A 22,936-nucleotide genomic window follows, 5' to 3' on the forward strand; every position below is an offset into this window, starting at 1 on the left:
GATATCCTTGCAGGAGCTCTGACTGTCTGCCCAGCCAGCTGTCCTACCCACCAGCAGAGCAGATGGGGTTGAGGAGGGCTGCTTGGTGCTCTCTCCACCTATGCGCTTCTCCTTACCCAGGTCCTGAGCCAGCCTTCGTGATGAATATGTGTTATTTGATGTCAGCTGATTAACTAGGGTTTCCTCATACTCCCTGCAAAGCAACATCTGGAACATTTTGACCTCATCCTCTTAAAGGCCATAAAAGTTGATAGATTTTTCTTGGATATCTTTTACTTAACAAAATACCTGAGCTGCAAAGGAGCCAGGCAGAACCCACTTCCTTGGGAGGAAAGAGGTTGATTTCTATCCTGTTATTAGAATGAGAAACAGAGGTAAAGAAAGGGGAAAACTTGCCTAAATTCACAGGTTGAAGTTCCAGATCCTGGTCTCAGCTCAGCCTACCTCGGTGCCCAGAGGGGAATAGGAAGGCAAACACCGGAGGCTCTGGACCCGCCTCCTCTAGGCCATGGATTAATGCTGCTGGGCAAGGGCCCTTTCCCCACTACAGTGGGATAAGAGGCTGCCCTCACAGTCACAATGCTCCCGGGTCACAGAGGTGCTGGGCCCCAGGCCAGCCTCTGCCTGGGAAGTTCTCTCTGGGAACATCTGGTGGGTACTACAGGCCCTATGGCCTGTGGAACCTCACTACGGGGGGGAGGGCTGGGCCAGACGGAGTCATCACCTGTGGTGTCGGCCCCATGGATGAGATGGAGTGGATACACAGACATCCCAAGGCTGAGGACCTAAGGGTTGGGCTCATCAGCTGGGCAGGAACTTACCTCACCTTTGAGGCATGCAAGAATACAGTCACTGCAACTGCGAAGAGTTTGGGCAGGAGACAGGTGACAAAGCAAACCTATACTGGAACCAGTTTTCTGAGTGGCCAAGCTCTGTGTGTGTGTGTGTGTGTGTGTGTATGCACTTGCCTGTATATGAAAGTGGGATGTACTCTCAACCTAATCACTTTCCTAGGTTCTGCCATTGCCAGCCCTGAGACTTTTCTACTCCAGGCTTTTGTTCACAGACCCCATTGCCCCATCTCCCACCTCTCAACTTATTCCACAAAAAGAAGCCTCAGCCTTGCCCTCGCTGCCTTGTTCTGCTCTAACTGTCCCCTATTCCCCATCCCAGCACAGGGTGGTTGTGTCATAAAGAAGAGAAGTGGAGAGCCCAGGTGGGAAAGCAGAATTGTGGGCATCCAGGGGAAGTTGGACCAGTGGAGTTATTGCAAAGCCTATGTTTCTGTTCTGGTTGTGGTTTGAGAAAGGGGAACTCCAGAAGCCCTAGCAGTGTTGGTCTTCATTCTAGAGAGGAATGTAGGCACCTCTGGGATGGGTGCCAGAGTGAGGCAGGGGAGAAGTTCTTCCTTTTATAACAAGGTTGATCACAGCTGAACCAGGCAGTTGCATCTGAACTGTTCGTGCTCCCGTCTTCATCCCTGGAGCCACGGCCTGCCTATAAGAGCTTTTGCTTCTGTCTTGCTATGCTGGAAGGCAACCTTTGGGGATGGAGTTATTGGCTAAGGGCGCTCTCTGTGGACAACAGTGAGGCAGAAAAAAGTAAGACTTATACCAAAGCATTTCTTTAAAAATTAGATATTGAAGAGCGGGATTAAGAAAGGAGGGAGGTTTACCTTCTGTTAGCTGAAGGAGGTGGACATCAAGAACTTATCTTTGGATCTTGCCATCTGGCTGCAGGGGTGGAAGGGCCCAGAGATCTTTTGATGAGGGGAGAGTGGGAAAGTGGAAGAGCTGACAGCAAGGAGATACCAGGGCTGATGTGGAAGGGCAGGTGGTTGGTGCTGATGAAGGTGCCAGGATGATGCCAGCCATGACAGTTGCAGGGATCCTTGGTCTGGTAACTTAGTGACACTGATTTCCCTCCTCTGCCTCCTGATGCCTCCAGACCTGGGAGATCCTGGTGAGCAATGAGCATGAGACACAGGCCGTGGTACGACTAAAGAGTGTGCAGGGCCTCTACCTGCTGTGTGAGTGTGATGGCACTATGTGTTATGGCCGCCCAAGGACCAGCCACCATGGGTGCTTTCTATTGCGTTTCCACCGGAACAGCAAGTGGACCCTCCAGTGCCTAATTTCTGGTCGTTATCTGGAGTCCAATGGCAAGGACGTGTTTTGCACTTCCCGGGTCCTCTCAGCTTACCACATGTGGACCCCCCGACCAGCCCTCCATGTCCACGTGATCCTCTACAGCCCCATCCACCGCTGCTATGCCCGGGCTGACCCCACTATGGGCCGCATCTGGGTGGATGCAGCAGTTCCCTGCCTGGAGGAGTGTGGCTTCCTGTTGCATTTTCGAGATGGATGCTACCACCTGGAGACCTCTACACACCACTTTTTGTCCCATGTAGACCGGCTGTTCTCCCAACCCTCATCACAGACAGCTTTTCACATGCAAGTGCGGCCTGGAGGGCTTGTGGCACTGTGTGATGGAGAAGGAGGCATGTTATATCCACAGGGCACGCATCTGCTCTTGGGCCTAGGCTGCAACCCCGTGAGGGGTGAGGAGTGGTTCATCCTACAGCACTGCCCAACCTGGGTGAGACTCAGGTCAAAGACTCGGCGGTTCATTTCAGTCATCTACGGTAAGTGCTGGGCCCAACACAGCGATGGAGAGAGGAAGGGCTGGCTGTTGAAAAGAGGAAAACGTGTTTGGGATCAGCATAGATTTTTGAGTCTGCTAATAAGGAAGATCCTGGGGTCCCAAGGGGATCTTTTGTGCCGTCGAGAAGGACAGAAAAGCATGGGTATGGGATTTAGGGGAAAGTTGCCTGGGTCGTCTGCAGACCTACCATGGTCCAACAGAAAGTGATGAAGATTGAGAAGGGAAAGAGGAGGGACAGAAGCCCTGGTCATAAAACATGGAGAAGGGGCCGAGACTGAGGGTGAGGCTTTTACTGATATGCGCTTCCTCTGCAGATGATGAGGTGCGTGCTGCTTCTGAGCGCTTAACCCCAATGTCCTTGTTCCAGTTTGAATGTGACAGTGAGAGCCCCACTGTGCAGCTTCGTTCAGCCAATGGCTACTGCCTAGCCCAGGTGAGACCTTGGCTTCCTGAGCAAGAGAAACCTTAAGCTCTGAGCTCTCCCTGCCTAGACTTCCTTCTTTTTCAAGGCAAATGGTGAGAGGATGATGTGGGCTGTGGAGGCACGTGTCGATAAACATTCATTTTCACCCAATGGGGCCTCCTTTTAAAAAAAAAAAAAAAAATCAACTGTATTAAGGTATAATTTGCATGTATGTAAATTATATAATACACATATGTATAAATTATGTATATTGTATACAAATATGTATATTATGTATGTTTTATAAATAAAATGCACCTATTAAGTGTAAAATTCAGTAAGTTTTGACAAATGTATCCATCCATGCAACCATGCCATTAGCATATCACAAGTGAGAGAATATTTTCAACACCACAGAATTTCCTCTTGTTTCTTTGCAGTTTCCCTCCACCCTCGCCCTCCCTCTCCCAGCTACCACTGATCTGTGTTCTGTCTCTGTGAATTAGATTTGCCTACCTACTTTAGCATTTCTGATAAATGGAAACATACAGTATGTATGGTACATATGTTTCTTCTGCTTGGCACAATGTTTTTAAGATTCGTTCATAATGTTGGTGTATCAGTAGTTCATTCCTTTTTATTGCCGAATGGTATTCTATAATGCTGCTCATAAACATGATTTGTTTATCTATTCACTTGTTGATGAACACTTGGGTTGTTTCTAGTCTGGGCTATTAGGAATAAAGTTGCTATAAGCATTCATGTACAAGTCTTTTTGTGAACATACATTTTCATTTATCTTGGGTAAATATGTAGGAGTGGAATTACTAGGTTGTATAATAGATATGTGCTTAACTTTATAAGAAAATGTCAGTTTTCTAAAGTGACTATACTACTTTACATTCTTGTCAATAATGTGTGAGGGTTCTAAGAATTCCATATCCTCACCAACAGTAAAGCTGGCTTTTGGATTATCTATCTTTTCTATTTTAGCCACTCTAGTGGGTGCGTAATTTATGGATTTAATTCACATTTACCTTATAATTAGTAAGGTTTAGAATTTTTTTTTTTTTTTTTGAGACAAAGTCTCACTCTGTCACCTGGACTGGAGTGCAATGGCTCAGTCTCAGCTCACCACAAGTTCCGCCTCCCGGGTTCAAGAGATTCTTCTACCTCAACCTCCCGAGTAGCTGGGACTACAAGCATGCACAACCGTGCCCGGCTAATTTTTTGTATTTTTAGTAGAGATGGGGTTTCACTACGTTGGCCAGGCTGGTCTCGAACTCCTGACCTCATGATCTGCCCACCTCAGCCTCCCAAAGTGCTGGGATAACAGGTATGAGCCACCGTGCCCATTTTCATGTGCTCATTGGCCATTTGTACATCTTCTTTGCAACGTATCTGTTCAGATCCTTTGCTATTTGTTACTGGGTTGTTTGTCTTATTAATGAGTTGTAAGAGTTCTTTATGTATTCTAAATCCAAGTCCTTTGCCAAATATATGTATTGCAAAAGTTTTCTCCCAACCTGGGGCTTGCCTTTTTATTTGTTTAATGGCTCTTTTGAGAAGCAAGTTTTTAATTTCAGTGAAGTTCAGTTTATCAGTTTTTTAAAATGGTTACTGCTTTTCTTGTCCCAAGAAACCATTGCCTACCCCAAACTTGCAAAGAACTTCTCTTATGTATTCTTCTAGATGTTTCATAGTTTACCTTTCACTTTTATGCCTATGATCTACTTCAAAATGATTTTGGAGTCAAGACTGAGGTTTATTTCTCTCCCTGTGATATCCTGACCTAGTTTTTATGCTGTGCTCTGGGATACAGCACAGACTGGGGGAACGGGGAGAGCTGAGGCCACAGTACATCTTCCAAAAGGATTCTCATCAACTCTGGGAGCATGAAAAAGGCTGATAGGTGGGATGTGGGAAAGAGAGTCTAGGAATAAAACTGGTTTTATTCCTAGAAAGCTGAGATTGTCGGTCCTTACTCCTCATCTCTGTTCCTGACATTCTTTCCAGAGGCGCCACAGGGCAGTGATGGCTGATGGGCACCCCCTGGAGTCTGACACGTTCTTCCGAATGCACTGGAACTGTGGCAGGATCATCCTGCAGTCCTGCAGGGGGCGCTTCCTGGGCATTGCACCCAACGGCCTGCTGATGGCCAATGCTACCCTTCCAGGTGAGTGGAGCAGCCTTCCTACCAGATGATTCCAAGTCAGGGAGAACTTTAGAGGGAGGTGGAATATGATGGTTAAAAAGAACACTGAAGGCCGGGTGTGGTGGCTCACGCTTGTAATCCCAGCACTATGGGAGGCTGAGGTGGGTGGATCACAAGGTTAGAAGTTTGAGACCAGCCTGACCAACATGGTGAAACCCCATCTCTACTGAAAATACAAAAACTAGCCAGACGTGGTGGTGCATACCTGTAACCCCAGCTACTCAGGAGGCTGAGGCAGGAGAATCACTTGAACCTGGGAGGTGGAGGTTGCAGTGAGCCAAGATCGTGTCACTGCATTCCAGCCTGGGCAACAGAGTGAGACTCCATCTCAAAAAAGGAAAAAAACAAAAACAAAAAAACAAAACACTAGAGTCGGAGTCAGAAGATTTGGGTCTGTACTTGTTCAGTCACTGAATTTTTGTCATCACTTGAGCAAAGCACCTCCTTGAGCCTCAGTTTTGTCGTCTATAAAAATGGACATTTCATTGTCTACAATTCTGCAGCCTCACAGAATTGTTGTGAGGATTAAACACATCAACACACCTCAAAGGAAGGAAGAATATTAAAGCTTCTTGGGTTTCGCATGTGCTAGGTGCTCTCACAAGCATTTCACAAGCACCTAGTGTAAGACCTGACACATAGTAGGTGTTCATTCAATGTTAAAATATTGACCACACCCTTCTGCAATTAGTGTCCCCCCCTCCTGCTTCCACTTGGGAAAAACACCTAAAGGCAGCCCATCCAGATAATCCTTCCTATTTCTTCCAGGCCCAAATGAGGAATTTGGGATTTTATTTGCCAATCGCCCCTTCCTTGTATTGCGAGGTCGTTATGGCTATGTGGGCTCCTCATCAGGCCATGACCTCATACAGTGCAACCAGGATCAGCCTGACCGCATTCACCTACTACCCTGCCGACAGGGTATCTACCACTTCCAGAGTGAGTGGCTCCTCTTCCCCGCCTGAGAGTTCACAGTCTAGTCCCTGCCTTAGCCCCAGCTCAGACTTCAGGGCCTGCCACCCAGGGCCTCTCATTATAAAAGGAAAAACAGGCCAGGCACAGTGGCTCACGCCTGTAATCCCAGCACTTTGGGAGGCCGAGGCGGGTGGATCATGAGGTCAGGAGATCGAGACCATCCTGGCTAACATGGTGAAACCCCATCTCTACTAAAAATACAAAAAACTAGCCGGGTGTGGTGGTGGGCGCCTGTAGTGCCAGCTACTCAGGAGGCTGAGGCAGGAGGAATGGCAGAGGCGGAGTTTGCAGTGAGCCGAGATTGTGCCACTGTACTCCAGCCTGGGCATAAAGCGAGAATCCATCTCAAAAAAAAAAAAAAAAAGGAAAAACAGGATCTCTGTTTGTTTTCACACTTCAAAGCCCCAGGTGGGTTGGCAGAACAGACAGCAGTGGAATCCCTATTGGCCCTCCTGCATTTCTGTAGAAGGACCTGCCAATGCAGGCAGGATGGGGCAGCCAGGGGAGGGTGGCATGCCTCCACGAAGCCTCTCCAAGGCTAGATTGCTGGAGGACTCCCCTATGAATGGCCCACCAACCTAAGCTCTTCCTTCTCCAGCACAGGGGGGATCCTTCTGGTCAATAACTTCCTTTGGTACCTTTCGCCCTTGGGGCAAGTTTGCCCTCAACTTCTGTATCGAGCTTCAGGGGAGCAACTTACTCACCGTACTGGCCCCCAATGGCTTCTACATGCGAGCCGACCAAAGCGGCACCCTGTTGGCAGACAGCGAAGACATTACCAAAGAGTGTATCTGGGAATTTTAGGTAAGGGAGAAGAAGAGGTAAGGGGCTAGGGGAGCAGAAGCCATGGGGCAAGAGGAGATGGGAGGTGGGTGGGGAGGCATATGATGGGAAGACCAAAATGCACTCCCAGGCTGACGTCTGTCCCATAATTTGATCAACTCCAGACATTTATTCCAAATCTGTGCCATTTCTTGAGAGCTTATAAACCTGGGCTTGCTAGAGAGGGGAGACAGTTTCCCACTGCTATGCCACACTGACTCGTGGGCTTGCAAGCATGCCTGGAGGGGACAGGGTGAGGTATTCTTGTACATCTCTATCTTCATTAAGATGCAGAATTTCACTCTATTTTTAGGGAAAATGGACGACTTTGATCATATGTGTAGGTAAAAAAAAGATGTGCTTTCTATCCTTTGCACTTTCTATCCCTACCTCTTGGACCCCTGGAGTTCTTGAATATTTGTCCTCAGCTCCGACCCTTCTCCTGACCTCTAATGTCATGTCTCTCCAACCTCCTGAGAGACAGTTGACTTGACTTCATCCTGACAGTTCCTAAAAATCAACATAGTTGATATCAACCTGCTCATCTTCCCTTCCTAAGGTGATCCTGTTTTCCTGCCTTCCCCAGGACCATCTTGGGCATTTCCTCCTCCCAAATGCTCAGGCTCAAGAGCTCAGCACCATCTCTCTACCCTTTCTTTCACTTCCTTCATCAAGCCCTGCAAATTCTTGGCTACTTCTTTAACAATGCCTCTTGCATGCTTGCTCCTTCTTAATTATCATTGCCACCGCTTGGCTCCAGGCTTTTCTCCAGAAGCACTGCTTCTACGGCTCCCGCGAAGCATTTCCTGCTGCCAGATCCATCCATCCAATCTCATCTCTAACATCCAATCTCATTTGCACTCTGTTTGCTTTTATAACATGCTGCTTCCCTTCCACCATTCCCTGTTCACACTCTTCAGGGCACCTTGTTGCTCTTAGTCCTGTCCCTTCCTAATGGACCTCACTTTCCTGACTTATTGTGCAAAATGCTTTTTGACATCACTCAGACCTGGAATCAAGAGCTTCTTCCTGTAAGTTAACTTCACATATATCTAGGGTGGATCCCTCATCAACAATGGGATAAATCACTTTATTCTCTTTCCTCCCACAGGATCTTACCCAGTATTCTAAAAGCCAGAGATCAGCAAATGACTAACTTGATTGCTGACCATTTATATTTCCTCTTTCCTCTCCAGGTCAATGGGATGTCACCTACCAAAATCCAAATCCTCCAAGAAAAACTACTACACTAAATGGAACAGGAACCCCAGAGTCAAGATCCAAGAGAAGAATATCTGTTACAACTCTTCCTACCCAGTTTAGCAAAACACCTGTTTTATGCAACAATACATCACAACAGGCCACCCCCAAGATCCTTGTGTGCATCTGACTCAGTATAGAGTAGGGGTCTGGATGAGGGTTGAAACAGAGGCCCCAGGCTGCTCTAAGTTCTATCCAGGAGAGACCAAATGGCAAGCAGTTCTTCCACTGATCCTCCCTGTCCCTGTCCAGAACTGCTAGACTTTTTCCAGTGAACCCGTGAGCAGCCAGCATTGCCCTGAAGGGTTTAGAATCCAGTTATGACTTTAAATATCTTTTTGGTTTATAAAAAAGGAAAGATTGTTAATCCTGTGGGCACAGGATAATGGTAATAACACCTTATGCCTGTATAGGCCGCTTTACCTCCTCCTACCACGATTTATCCAACTTAGCCCACCATCATTACCTTTTTTCCAGTGAAGTGGTACTTCCTCCATCACTTCTTACTTTTTTTTTTTTTTTTTTTTTTGAGACAAATTATTGCTCAGTCGCCCAGGCTGGAATGCAGTGGCAGTGGCGTGATCTTGGCCCACTGCAACCTCCTCCACCTCCTGGGGTCCAGCAATTCTCCTGCCTCAGTCTCCCAAGTAGCTGGGATTACAGGCGCCTGCCACCACATCCAGCTACTTTTCTTGGTTGTATTTTTAGTAGAGACAGGGTTTCGTCATGTTGGCCAACCTGGTCTCGAACTCTTGACCTCAGGTGATCCACCCGCCTCGGCCTCCCAAAGTCCTGGGATTATAGGCATGAGCCACCACACCCGACAGACTTCTTACCTTTCACAGATAGCAAAAGTTATTTGCCCAGGGTCTCATGACTAATCACAACACAGCTAGACTTCTGACTCAAATCTAACTCTAATGTCCACCATTCTTTCAATCAAAGCAGGATTTCCAAAATGTCTGTCATTCTTACACTGTCTTTGTGATTTTGGCCTTCATCTACCTACCATCTGCCCTATTAATGTTCTTATTGACATAGACTCTTAAATACATTTATTTAGAAAGGAATATTTTTTCACTATCATAAAATGGAAAACCAGAATCACTTACCTTAAGTGGAAAATGAGTATAAAAATAAATACAAGTATACCTCAGAGATATTGTGGGTTCAGTTCCAGACCACTGTGATAAAACAAATATGGCAATAAAACAAGTCACACAAATTTTTTGGTTTCCCCAGACATGTAAAAATTATGCTTACACTATACTGTAGTCTATTAAGTATGCAATAGCATTATGTCTTAAAAACAATGTACATACCTTAATTTTAAAATATTTTATTGCTAAAAAATACTAATGATCATCCGGGCGCAGTGGCTCACACCTGTAATCCTAACGTTAGGCGTTAGGGAGACCTAGGCAGGCAGATCACTTAAGGTCAGGAGTTCAAAACCAGCCTGGCCAACATGGTTGAAATCCCATCTCTACTAAAAATACAAAAAATTAGCTGGGTGTGGTGACAGATGCCTGTAACCCCAGCTACTTGGGAGGCTGAGGCAAGAGAATCACTTGAACCCAGGAGGCAGAGGTTGCAGTGAGCTGAGATGGTGCCATTGCACTCCAACCTGGGCAAAAGAGCGAGACTCCATCTCAAAAAAAAAAGGCTAATGATCATTTGAACCTTCAGTGAGTCATAATATTTTTGCCAGTGGAGGATCTTGCCTTTATGTTGATGGTTGCTGACTGATCAAGGTGATGGTTGCTGAAGGTTGGGGTAGCTGTGGTGATTTCGTAAAATACGACAATAAAGTTTGCTGCATTGATTGATTCTTTCTTTCACGGAAAATTTCTCTGTAGCGTGTGATGCTGTTTGATAGCATTTGGCCCACAGCAGAACTTCTTTAAAAATCGGAATAAATCCTCTCAAACCCTGTTGCTGTTTTATCAATTAAGTTTATGTAATGTTCTAAATCTTCCATTGTTGTTTCAGCAATGTTCACAGCATCTTCACCAGGAGTACATTCCATCTCAAGAAACCACTTTCTGGCCAGGCGTGGTGGCTCACACCTGTAATCCTCACACTTTGGGAGGCCGAGGTGGGTGGATCATGAGGTCAGGAGATCCAGACTATCCTGGCAAACACGGTGAAACCCTGTGTCTACTAAAAATACAAAAAATTAGCCAGGCATGGTGGCGGGCGCCTGTAGTCCCAGCTACCCAGGAGGCTGAGGCAGGAGAATGGTGTGAACCCAGGAGACGGAGCTTGCAGTGAGCCGGGATAGCACCACTGCATTCCAGCCTGGATGACAGAGCAAGACTCTGCCTTAAAAACAAAAACAAAAACAAAAAAAACACTTTCTTTGTTCATCCATAAGAAACAACTCCTTACCGATTCAAGTTTTATCACAAGATTATAGCAATTCAGTCTCATCTTCAGGCTCCACTTCTAATTCTAGTTCTCTTGCTGTTTCACCACATCTCCAGTGATTTCCTCCAATGAAGTGCTGAATTCTTCAAAGTCATCCATAAGGGTTGGAATAAACTTCTTCCAAAATCCTGTTACTATTAATATTTTGACCTTCTCCCATGAATCATGAATGTTCTTAATGGGCATCTAGAGTGATGAATCCATTTCAGAAGGTTTTCAATTTACTTTGCTCGGATCCATCAGAGGAATCACTAATATAAGGCAGGTATAACTGTATAAAATGTATTTCTTAAATAATAAGACTTGAAAGTCAAAATTACTCCTTGATCTGCAGGCTGCAGGATGGATATTAGGACAGCAGGCATGAAAACAACATTAGTCTCCTTATATATCGCCATCAGAGCTCTTGGGTGACGTCTCAATTAAGGCATTGTCAATGAGCAGTAATATTTTAAAATAAATTTTTTTTCTGAGCAGTAGGTCTCAATAGCTGGCTTAAAATACTCCGTAAACCACACTGTGAACAGATGTGCTGTCATCCAAGCTTTGTTGTTCCATTTACAGAGCACAGGCAGAGTAGATTTAGCATCATTCTGCAGGGCCCTAGGATGTTCAGAATGATAAATGAGCACTGGCTTCCACTGAAAGTCACCAGCTGCAGTGGCCCCTCACAAGAGAGTCAACAGCTGTCTGTTGAAACTTTGAAACAAGCATTGACTTCTGTGTAGTTGTAAAAGTTCAGATGGTATCCTCTAATAGAAGCCTGTTTTATCTGTATTGAAATCTGTTGTTTCGTATAGCCACCTTCATCAGTGATCTTAGCTGGATCTTCTGGCTCTTGCTGCAGCTTCTATAATATATCAACATTGGCTGCTTCACTTTGCACTTTTATGTTATGGAGATGGCTTCTTCCCTTAAGCCTCATGAGCCAACCTCTGTTAGCTTCAAACTTTTCTTCTGCAGCTTCCTCACTTCTCTCAGCTTCATAGAATTGAAGAGAGTTTAGGGCCTTGCTCTGGATTAGGCTTTGGCTTAAGAGAGTGTTGTGGTTGGTTTGATCTATCCAGGCCACTAAAACTTTCTCCTGTCAGAAATAACACTATTTCACTTTCTTATCATTTGTGTGTTCACTGGAGTAGCCCTTTTAATTTCCTTCAAGAACTTTTCTTTTGCATTCACAATTTGCTAATAACTGTTTGGCAAAGGAGGCCTTGCTTTCCACCTATCTCAGCTCTCAGCAGGTCTTCCTCACTAAGCTTCATCATTTGTAGATTTTGCTTTAAAGGGAGAGATGTGTGGCTGTCCTTTCTTGAACACTAAGAGGGAATTGTGGGGTTATTCATTGGCCTAATTTCAATATTGTTGTCTTAGGGATTAGGGAGGCCCGAAGAGAGGGAGGGAGAAGTGGGAAGGACCAGTCCGTGGAGCAGTCAGAACACACATCACATTTGTCAGTTAAGCTCACCATTTTATTTTACTTTATTTTATTTTATTTTATTTTAGGCAAAGTCTCGCTCTGTCACCCAGACTGGAGTATAGTGGTGCAATCTCAGCTCACTGCAACCTCCACCTCCTGGGTTCAAGGGATTCTCCTGCCTCAGCCTCCCAAGTAGCTGGGATTATAGGCACATGCCGACACACCCAGCTAATTTTTGTATTTTTAGTAGAGACAGGGTTTCACCATGTTGGCCAGGTTGGTCTCAAACTCCTGACCTCAGGTGATCCACCTGCCTCAGCCTCCCAAAGTACTAGGTTACAGGCGTGAACCACCAAGCCCAGCCAAGTTCACCATTTTATATGGATGTGAGTTGTGGCGCCCCAAAACAATTACAATAGTAACATCAAAGATCATTAATCACAGATTACCATAACAGATAACAATGAAAAAGTTTGAAATACTGCAAGAATTACCAAATTACCAAAATGTGACATGGAGACACAAAGTGAGCACATGCTCTTAGGAAAGTAGTACCAACAGACTTGCCTCAAACCTTCAATTTGTTTAACAAAATATAAAAATAAAAAAGCAGTATCTGTGAAATGCACTAAAGCAAAGTCAAAGTGCACTAAAATGAGGTGCACTTGTGTAATGAAAATAAAGTGATGATACCAAATCCTAGTTAAACTTTTCTTCCCTGCCCAAGGCTCAGAGCCTGAGGTTCCTTTTCCCTTTACCCTTTACTAATAAAAGGATGAAGAACTTTTTTATTTTTATTTTTTTGACTCCACCCAGGCTGGAGTGCTGTGGCACGATCTGGGCTCACTACAACCTTCGCCTCCCGGGTTCAAGCAATTCTTCTGCCTCAGCCTCCCACGTAGCTGGGACCACAGGCTCCTGCCACCATGCCCGGCTAATTTTTGTATTTTTAGTAGAGATGGGGTTTCACCATGTTGGCCAGGCTGGTCTCAAATTCCTGACCTCAAGTGATCAGCCCGCCTCGCCTCCCAAAGTGTTGGGATTACAGGTATGAGCCACCGCGCCCGGCCAACAACAGTTAAAGTGACACCAAAGACTAGGACCAAAGTGAAACTTTCTCCTTGATACAATCAGAATTGAAAGGGGGTTGAAAAGGGAATAATTTTCCCACTTCTGACTCAATATTATTTGAATCAACATACACACGCCTCCTGAAGTGTTCTTAAATACCAACAGTGCTGCCTATTCCCCACTTTGGAAAATTTGCCCCATACCATAATGAATGTCTGATTTTTAAATCTGTTGACAACAGAAGGCTGAAACTGGAACATGAGAGAGATTCAGTTTGGATAGAGGAAAATGATTTTATTTTTTGTAAGTATATCACCCCTCAAGAGATATAAAAGAATTTTTTTTAAATTTCAGTCCAGTAATAGGTGAGGTAAGTGAAAAGTAGAACACTGGAGTTCAGGGCATTTCCTTTCCTAGAAAGCATTAAGAATAGGCCACTTGCTGGATGCAGTGGCTCACGCCTTTAATCCTTGGGAGGCCAAGGCAGGAGGATCACTAGAGCCCAGGAGTTAAAGACCAGCCTGGGCAACACAGGGAGACTTTGTCTCTACGAAAAACAAAACAATTAGCCGGGCATGGTGGTGTGCTCCTATACTCCCAGCTACTTGGGAGGCTGAGACAGAAGGATTGCTTGAGCCCGGAGGTTGAGGCTGCAGTGAACTGAGGTTGTACCACTGCACTCCAGCCTGGGCAACAGAGAAATAACCTGTTTCAAAAAAAAAAGATAGTGCTCTATTAACCTTGAAATTTTATATCCACATATGTGCAGTGGGATACACTCTTCAGAGCGATAGGACCTTGGAGGTCATTTAATGCCGAATCTCTCCCTCAGCATTCTAATCCCCCCAGCTACCTGCAGGGGATGTGTTCTAAGACTTCCAGCATATACCTGAAACCACAGGTAGTACCATATCATACATACACTCTTTCTTCCTATACATACACACCTAAAGTTTAATTTGTAAATTAGGCACAGTAAGAAGTAAACAATAACTAATCATAAAATAGAATGATTATCACAAATGCCACTATCACTACTCTTGCACTTTGGGGCCATTATTAAGTAAAATAAGGGTTACATGAACACAAGCACTGCAATGCCAAGACAATTATCTGATAATCAAGACTGCCACTGACTAGTGAGCAGGTAGCATAGACAACATGGAGATACAAGACTTCTCAAGCTACTCAGAATGACATGCAACTTAAAATCAATGGGTTGCTTATTTCTGGAATTTTCCATTTAATATCTTCAGACTGCAGTTAATCACAAGTAACTGAAACCCAAAAAGTAAAACCATGGATAAAGGGGGGAATACTGTACACACTCAGATGCATGGGCACACACACACACACACACACACAATCTTATGCCCTGATCCCCACATGGCCAACTGTCACGGGATACTTCAGGTGTTGCTTTTCTGGCTGGAAACCTCTGTGGCTGGTGGTGCCTTTGCCTGAGTTTTGCTCAGGCTGCTGGGCTCATTCCACAAACTCGGCGTGGCAGGCTGCACTCAGCTTGTACTACTGTCCTGGATCCCACACCTGCCCAGAGTGAGCCAGGAGTGGAGTAGTGAGGGTTATGTGAACAAGTGGGGGGTGTAGCCACTGTGCACAGTCAGACATCCTGGCTGTGGGGGGCAGGCAGCTCCAGGTGCTGGTACAGATGCCGGCTCTGTGCAAGGCTTCAGCAGGACCACAAGCAGCATCCACTGCAGGTGCTGGAGAATGCAGTGGTGCCTGGAAGCTTGGAGATGCCAGGAACTGCAGGGCCCCAAAGAGGGTATCACAGCCCTGGCCTGGGGAGCCCCTAGGTCTGGGGTCCCTGAAGGGCCACAGCTCTTCTCTCTTTCTCATCACCCAGAACATGGTGAGAGTGTGTGTGTGAGTGTTTCAGTTCTGTTTGTGTTACAGCTCTTTCAGTCCCACCATTTGGTGGATCTGGAGTTTTTGTCCCATGTCCAGGAAGAATGAGGTATGTGGACAACTGGAGGGTAAGCAAGGTAGAGAGGAGCTTCACTGAGCAACAGAACAGCTCCTTTCCAGAACAGGAAGTAGGTAGCTCCTTTCTGCTGGTAGGTCATTCCAAATAGTTGAGGACACCTGAAATGGGTAGCTCCTTCCCATAGCTGGTAGTCCCAATGTCTGTGTGACTCTGGCTGAGTCTTGGGGTTTTTATGGGCTCAGAAGAGAGGAGTGTGTGCTGACTGGTCCATAGGTGGCCATGGGTAGGTCTGGAAAAAGCACCATCCGATTGGCCAAAGGGTCATCAGTGAAGTCCTCACTCTGGGCCTCCTACTTCACCCAGAACTGGCAGCCTGGCCCCCAGGCTTCAGGCCATTCCTGGCTTAAAGGTGGGGTTTCACTGGAGACTTGCCCCTTTCCATCTAGGAAACTGCCTGCCTCCCACTATCAATGGCACTATCCATGGCACCCAGGCTGTTTGTCCTAAGGGGTGCCTGCAGGCCCACACCAAGATGCCCTCGGTCCCCTCCCTCTGGCCTTTCTCCTGCACTTGTTGGCACCCAAAGTCTGGAGGGGGCCAAGGTGGTAGGGGGGCTGGTGTGTCTCTGTACCACCCAGAGCATGCACACACCCAGCCAGGTCGTGACAGCACCCAGGTGCAGCCACAACTTTACTCCACACCCGAGTGGGCTCTGGGGGCAAGGAGAAGTCAGGGAGTAGGAACAGGCACTTCTGAGCCTGTGGGGCAGGGGCTTCCTGGGCCCCTGAGAATGCAGGGATGCCTGGGTTTGGATCTATGGCTAGGCAGCTGCAGCTGTGTCCAGGAGCACTGGGCTCCCACCCTGCCAACTTTGTTGGGGGCATGGCTCCTGCCTGTTCCGGGTTCCCGCTGTCCCTGCAGAGTGCACAACCCCAGCCGTGCTTCCCCCTCTGAAGCCAGCATCTTCACAGCAGTGACTCAAGATGGGCTGCCACTACCATCACAACCATGAGGCCTCAGTTGAGACAGCTCCTTCAGTGACCGATGTCGGTCCTGTCGTTGAAGTGAATGAATGCTTGTTCTCAGACTGCACTGTGCAGATTGTCAACCTCATCTCTTTCTGTTCTGCCTAGCAGGACCTCCAGCTGGAAAGTAGAGAAGGCAAGGCAGGGGCAGGATGTGCTCTATTACCCTCAAAATTTCATTCTAGAGCTGTGCAGTCCCATAGAACTTTCTGCAATGACTGAAATGCTCTATAGTCTTTACAAGCCACATGTAACTATTGGGCATTTGGAAAGTGGCTAGTGTGAGTGAAGAACTGCATTGTTTTTCTTCTTCTTCTTCTTTTTAATGTGAATTACATTTAAATAGCCACATGTGGTTGGTGGCTACTTATTTAACAGCACAGCTCAGAACAGCACAGCTCAGCACAGCACGGTATTTGATATGAAGAGGCCTCTTGAATGACATCTTCTGGATCAGTACCTATCCCAGATAGAAGTAAACAACACCCCCCACCCCCACCAGCATTGCACCATCATTATCCATTCCCTGCTTTTCAAAAGAGAAAGAACTTGGAAGGATAAGCCTATCCTCCTTTCGAATATCCCATTCTTCACCTCCTCTCCCTCATATTCCTCCGTTTCTCCACATCCTGAGACTTCTCAGGAAGGGCCTAGACCTTTATTTGAAGGGACAGAATTGAGAAGATTTAGAACTCACTGCCCAAAGAACGAAGCAAACATACCCCTGGAGCATGTATAAATAAAGCACATATAAATGGAAAGCAAAATATGAAAAATGGCATTTCACTCTGCTTGCTGCTATGACAAAAATACATATGCAGTTAGGGAATGAATGTCTATTTTCTTAGATTAAGGAGTTACAGTAAATTTTCTTAGATGCGGATATAATATTGTGATTATGTAAGACAAGTTTCTTGTTTTTTGGGGATGCATGCTGGAAGATTTAGGAATAAAATGCCATGATATAATATCAGTGTGTGTGTGTGTGTGTGTGCGCACACACACACTTGTGCATACACGTAGACATACGAGCCCCCAAACACCAAGATAGATACATACATAATACACATATAGATATATACATAATAGAGTAGATAAATTGATGCATTGACAAATACATTGTTTAGATACATATATAGCCTACACACATACATACATACATGCATAGATTGGAGGATAAGATACGTAGATGTAAATAAATGATAGGGCAAACTGTCTATAATTGTTAAATATTAGAGTGGGCATAGGGGTGCTCATAGGGAAAACATGATGGACAACAGAACTACTGCTAATAAAAACTGCTTTTATTACTGCTGAGTGGAGGCCTCTTAAGGCCAGTGTGAGAAGTGGGTGGGTGTTGCTTCACCAGCCCCTCCAATCAGGTAATATGCCAGAGAGGCATCGAGGCAGGGTCAGGCAAGGTCCACACAGGAGGGAGCAATCACAGGAAAGAGGAAGGAGCCACAGTCTATATGGGCAAGATGGTAAGGACAATGGGCAGGATGGTATTAGATCCTCCCTATGCCATCTCCTTCCCATTCCTGCCTCATTCCAAGCCGTACAGTAGTGGGCAGCCAGGCCAGAGCAGGGCCTCACAGCCACTAAGACTGGCCAGGGGACAGTGGGAGGAAGGGCAAGGAAGGCAAAGCAGTCCTGAGTCCAGGGAATTCGGCTGTGGGGGCAAGTGGCCTGTGGGGACAAATAGAGAGAGCTTGGGGTTATTGTTCCCATCCCACCTCTCAAAGTCACTGTGGGAGAGAGACTGAGACATCAGTTTCCCATCCTGCATATACACACTTGAATCCCAATCTCACACCCTTACCTGCTATGGCTGTCAGTGATACCATAGACTCAAGGGTTACTAGTCTCCCTAACTTTGTGGACCATGCATAGAATGAGGAAAGCTGTATTGAGGTTCCTTTGATGACCCCCAGTGGAGATCCATGCTCTCCTGGAGGTTGGATCAGTCAGCCCTCCCCCACATCCTGCAGGACTGAGGCCTGGCCTGAATTCTTACCCCAGCAGGGCTTGAGACAGGCTTTAGGTGGGGTGTCACTCAGACACCTGTCTGGTGCTGTTGCCCAGCACAGCTGATAGGAGGAAGGACCCAGCGGTTCCAGGGCAGGCAGGGCTGCTGTGGGCACACTGCCAGGGGACTGCTAAAAGAAAGCAAGAGAAGAACCTCAGCTTCCAGTGATGCCTCCTGTAGAGAACGCTGGGACCCCAGAGCTGCCTGCCACCCAGGTTGTATCCTGCACAACTGCAGAAGGCACCGTTCACATAGTAGACTTTGGGGATAGTACTTTCTCAACATGGACTCTGTGGGGCCCTAGAGAGCCAGAGATCCTGACTCAGGCCAGAAATGGGAGAGCCCGTGAGCCCTTCAGTCTTCCCACGGCACAGACTCCCCTCTCCTCCCGAGTACCTGTGCAGAGATGATTCCTGGGGCAACTCTTGATACAGTCAGCCCCTGGGAAGCACCTATAAAATAAGAGTGAATCCACTCAGAAGGAGGAATTGGGGCCGGGTACGGGAGGAGTGTGGTGACAGGCAGGAAGGTTGGATGTCAGGAAACAACCACTTCTAGAAGGGGTGGGAGGAGATGGATATTTTAACCCAAAACTGTCCTCTTCCCCAAGACAGGTCCTTGGGAAACTGGAGAAGAATGATTAAATTCCAGTGATGGTACTGGGGACAGTGCAGCCTTAAGAATGGGGACTGTGTGTGCCCAGCATCTGGCACATGGTCTGGCACTTGGGAGATGCTGAGTAAATGTTGGATGGATGGGTGGATGGATACATAGATTAATGGAAAGATGAATTGATGGATGCATGGATGCATGAGTGGGTGGATGGATGCATGAGTGGATGAATGGATGAAGGCATGAGCAGATGCATGGATGGATGCATGGGGAGATGCATGGATGAATGGGTGGATTGATGGATGGATAAATGGATAGGTAGATAGGTGGGTGAGCAGGTGGGTGGGTGACTGGCTGGCTGGTTGGATGGATGGATAGATGGGTGGATGGATAAATGGATGGATGGATGGAGGGATGGATGCATGGATAGATGAGTGGATAAATGGGTACCTGGGTGGATGGCTGGGTGGATGATGCATGGATGAATGGATGTGTGGATAGACAGATGGATGGATGGATGGATGGATGGATACATGGGTGGATGGATAAATGGATGGATGAATGGGGGATGGCTGGCTGGCTGGCTGGATGGATGGATGGATAGATGAATGAGCAGGCAGATGGATGATGGTGCAGAGAAATCACCTGGCAGCTGCATTTCCCACTTGAGCTTCTCTTGCCGGCGCCATTTGGCTCTTCTGTTGGAAAACCAGACCTGAGCGAGGACAGGGACAATGCAGCTGGATGTACTTTACGCTGCCTGTCACCTGCTGATCTCACCACATATTCCTAGCCCGAACTCAGAATGTTGGCCCTTCCTTGGGCCTGACATCCTCCCTCCATGCTCTAGCTTTTGCTCTCTGGCCCCTTCCTCAACTCAAAGGTTTGGGTAGGGGAAGAGAGGACAGCAATCAGCAGAAGGTGAACAAGGAGGGTCTCGTCTCTGATTGTTGCTCCAAACAAGTTTGTTTCCACCTTCTGACCTCCCCTCTCCACCTCATTGGAACCCAAAGCCCTGGCCAGCACAGACTCTTCTTCCTTGTGGTTTGTGCACAGTGTTGCAGAGCTCACTCACCCTTACAGTGTCCTCAGGCAGAGAGGTGGCAGCAGCCAGCTTTCCACGGGCCACTGAATCAGGATACTGCCCACGCTGGAACTCTGTGGAGATTGAGGGTCACAAAGTAAGGGCACCGGGAGAGGAGCAAGACATGGGTCTCCCCTCAGGCAACACTCCCCACCTGCTACAACCCCAAACTACCTTCCTCCTCAAGGCAGGGCCACTCACAGCCTGCACCTCTCAGCCTTTGCCCACAGACCTCAGGGCCACTGTCCCTGTGTCACACCGAGGACTCTCTGACCCTCTATCTGCCCCAACCCAGCACCTTTCTCCAGTGCCTCTGCTTGGCTTGGGGAGAAGATAGTCCGATTCCGGTGGCCGGTCCCTGGGTGGGGACCCCGGGGAGTCTCAGAGCCACTGTGGGGAGTGAGGAGAGCTGGAGCCAAAACAGCTGAAAAGGAAGACAACAGTCTGTGGTGGTTTGCGATGGTGATTCCTCTGGTCAGATGGGGTCCCTAAGTCCCTGGGGCTGCAGCTGGGTGTCTCACCATGGGTAGAAGAGCAGAGCCAAGTTGGTGGGGCATTCACAGTTACTTAGAGGTCACTGCAGGGTCACTTGGTGGAAAGGGTTCTCAATACCATGGTGGGGTGTATGCTTAATGTGCGGGGCTTTGGAGGGACCAGTAACAGGCTTGGGCCAGGTGTGTGTGGTCCCAAAGAACATGAATGATGCTCTAAGAAGCTATGCACAGAGCAGAGGGAGGGTATGAGACTCAGTCCTGCCTCTTCTTCAATAGATCCTGTGAATCCAGGGGCTGGGGGACCTGGGTTCTGTTCCAGGGCCTGCCATCAACTAGCTGGTGACCTTGGGTAAGTCACTTCACTTTTCTGGATGTCAATTTTCTTCTGCTGGGAGAGAATAAGACTCACTGCCTGGTCCTCCTTATTGGGTTGTTGTGAAGATGATCCAAGAAAGAACGAGAAAAGGCTTTGAGAACCATAAAATGTTGGAGATTCGGCTCTGATTAGCCCTGGGGACAACTCCAAGACTCACCTGGTGACCTGAGCTGTGTCCACGGTAGTCCCTGGTCCTCCTGTAGTGCCCGCAGGACTCGGTTGATGGAGGAGACCTAGCAGTGTCGGGGTGTTGAGTGGAGAGATGGTGCTCAGACCCAGGGCTATACCCTGAGGACATTCCCCTTAATATCCTTTTTCCTGTCTGTCTCCACCCACACATTGTTCCTAAGGGCAGCCTCATCTCTCTCTATGCTTTCTCCTTCCCAATTATCTTATTACCACCACTTTTCAAAAGAAAAACGTATGGGTCAGAAGAGCGCAGGAGCCCTGTCACCAGCCTGGGATGCCCACATTGCCAAATAAGAAAGGCTATTTGTCTTCCCAGAAAGCCTGTTTTCCAGCCCCATTGTTGGAAGGGAAGGGTACTTACGCTGGGAGTCTTGTCCTGAGTGCAAAGCCCTTCAGCACAAAGCTGGCGTTGGATTTCCCAGGCAAAGAGAGCTGGACACTCACCCTTCAGCTGGGCAATTCGAGCCACCACAGGGGGTGTAGCCAGCCGTGGCTTGCTTCCCCCAATGCCCTTGGGCTCCAAGACACCCGTGCGGTAATAACGCCCTAGGATCTTGCTCACACAGCCGTTAGATACCTGAGTCAGGTGAGAAGCAGGGATAGGTGAGGCACAATGGGCAGAAGGAGGGAGAGTGTCCCTGGGACAGGAGGAGGCTACAAGACAAAGCCAAAACTTACTGGACCAGGCCATGGAGTTGGGAGTCCAGCCTCACCTTTGAGGGTCTGAAGTGCCCCTTTTCAACCTCCAAGAGGGTCTGCCAGGAAGTGACTCAAGTCCCAAAAGCCCTCAGAGCCTGCAACAGCCCCAGGCTCTTGCCTTCAGAGGAGCCCTTTCTCCCTGCTTCCTGTCCCCATCACTGGGTAAAGATGCTGGCCCATTACCTTAAGGCTCCGTGAGATGTCACAGGGCCGCATTCCACTGACTGCTAGCCGCACAATCTGCTGCCGGGTATCCAGAGGCAGGGGCCGGCCATTCACAAAGAGCCCCCCAAGCTGGTTCATGCTGCTGATCCCTGGGCGTGAGAGAGAGGTATCCACACACCACCTCCCACTGCCCTGCCCACATGCGGAGAGGGTCACTCAGGCCCCTCCAGCCTGGCTTCCCAACGCTGAGTGCATCCTCTCCTGGGAGACTGCATCCTTGCTGCCCCCAGGCTGTCAACGCAAGCCACTTTCTTTGAGAGCTGGCTCATGGGTGAGTCTTTGTTCCTTGCTCATAACCTCTGACTCTCCTGATCTAAGGGAAGTAGGACAGGGCAGGAAGTGAGGGGCTGGAAAAAACTTCTCCAGAACATTGGCCAATGGCAGATGAAACAGTTGATGGAAGCAAAGCCCTGAGGTCTTCCCCTGTCTCTGTCGTCCTCCGTGTCTTCCCACTTCCCCCAGGCTCCTCACCGTCCTGCTGCATGCTCCAGGCTGACCCTCCTCAGAAGGATGAGACTCCAGCAAAGTAGCCTTGGAAGGGAAGTTCCTTCTAGGAGCTCCTTTTTCAGCTTGGGGGCTCTCTGCAATAACGGGGGGTTATTTGGGTGAGGTCTTTTGCTTGAAATGGTCCTGGGAGGTAGTGTTTTGTGATAGAGGGTCAGGTTTCTAAAATTTGCCAGTGAGTTGGCTAAAATTAGAAAATTCTAATTCCTCTAATTTAAACCTTTGTGTGATAAAAACTAAAACACTGCAGGTTGGCTGAGGACTGGATCTTTCTTGAAGTCCTGATAAGGGGCTGGGAGGATTGAGAGAGTTCTCATTTCCCACACATTCATTACAAAAGGTTGGGGAGGTAGAAAGGGATGATGCTTTCAAATGCTCAAGCTTTCCCCTTTCCAAATGGACAGCTGTTGTCTCCAACTGCTGCTAAGTTTCTCAGCCCTGGATGACACACCTGAGCCAGAGATTCTGGGGTCCTCAAGTTCAGGGGTTCACCT

At 47.6% G+C, this 22,936-nt stretch overlaps 2 protein-coding genes across 3 annotated transcripts; one reads left to right on the top strand and one right to left on the bottom strand.

The window, feature by feature from the left end:
• The first annotated feature begins 539 nt into the window (after positions 1 to 539).
• Positions 540 to 8,809, top strand: FSCN3 (fascin actin-bundling protein 3). Of its 2 annotated transcripts, none has more exons than XM_025378660.1 (7): positions 540 to 884; positions 1,948 to 2,644; positions 2,979 to 3,097; positions 5,084 to 5,243; positions 6,051 to 6,221; positions 6,856 to 7,061; positions 8,276 to 8,450. In XM_025378660.1, exons 1-6 carry the CDS (start codon positions 741 to 743, stop codon positions 7,059 to 7,061), a joined length of 1,497 nt encoding a protein of 498 aa, XP_025234445.1. In that variant the 5' UTR covers positions 540 to 740; the 3' UTR covers positions 8,276 to 8,450. The 2 variants fall into 2 exon arrangements, with proteins under 2 accessions (XP_025234445.1, XP_025234444.1); XM_025378659.1 differs by having other exon boundaries at positions 583 to 884; positions 6,861 to 7,061; positions 8,276 to 8,809.
• An 8,940-nt stretch (positions 8,810 to 17,749) lies between these two features.
• On the bottom strand, positions 17,750 to 22,043 carry PAX4 (paired box 4). The gene is made up of 9 exons (XM_025380739.1): positions 21,897 to 22,043; positions 21,376 to 21,591; positions 20,983 to 21,058; positions 20,254 to 20,379; positions 19,947 to 20,029; positions 19,517 to 19,586; positions 18,656 to 18,711; positions 18,248 to 18,389; positions 17,750 to 17,919 (listed from the first exon to the last, which is right to left on the bottom strand). The coding sequence occupies exons 1-9, from the start codon at positions 22,014 to 22,016 to the stop codon at positions 17,777 to 17,779; spliced, it is 1,032 nt and encodes a 343-aa protein (XP_025236524.1). The 5' UTR covers positions 22,017 to 22,043; the 3' UTR covers positions 17,750 to 17,776.
• Between the last annotated feature and the right edge of the window lie 893 nt (positions 22,044 to 22,936).

Source organism: Theropithecus gelada, chromosome 3 (genome assembly GCF_003255815.1).
Source record: "Theropithecus gelada isolate Dixy chromosome 3, Tgel_1.0, whole genome shotgun sequence".
In the NCBI taxonomy this organism is placed as follows: domain Eukaryota; kingdom Metazoa; phylum Chordata; class Mammalia; order Primates; family Cercopithecidae; genus Theropithecus; species Theropithecus gelada.

What these genes read in the sequence shown, in the direction of transcription:
- FSCN3 (XM_025378659.1), top strand. Translation starts at nt 741, where the DNA reads ATGGATGAGATGGAGTGGATACACAGACATCCCAAGGCTGAGGACCTA. An exon ending in ATGGCTACTGCCTAGCCCAG is followed by an intron (nt 3,098 to 5,083) that starts GTGAGACCTTGG and finishes CATTCTTTCCAG; the next exon opens with AGGCGCCACAGGGCAGTGAT. An exon ending in GGCCAATGCTACCCTTCCAG is followed by an intron (nt 5,244 to 6,050) that starts GTGAGTGGAGCA and finishes TATTTCTTCCAG; the next exon opens with GCCCAAATGAGGAATTTGGG.
- PAX4 (XM_025380739.1), bottom strand. Translation starts at nt 22,016, where the DNA reads ATGAACCAGCTTGGGGGGCTCTTTGTGAATGGCCGGCCCCTGCCTCTG. An exon ending in ACATCTCACGGAGCCTTAAG is followed by an intron (nt 21,592 to 21,896) that starts GTAATGGGCCAG and finishes CACCTGACTCAG; the next exon opens with GTATCTAACGGCTGTGTGAG. An exon ending in GTGGGAAATGCAGCTGCCAG is followed by an intron (nt 18,712 to 19,516) that starts GTGATTTCTCTG and finishes CTTATTTTATAG; the next exon opens with GTGCTTCCCAGGGGCTGACT.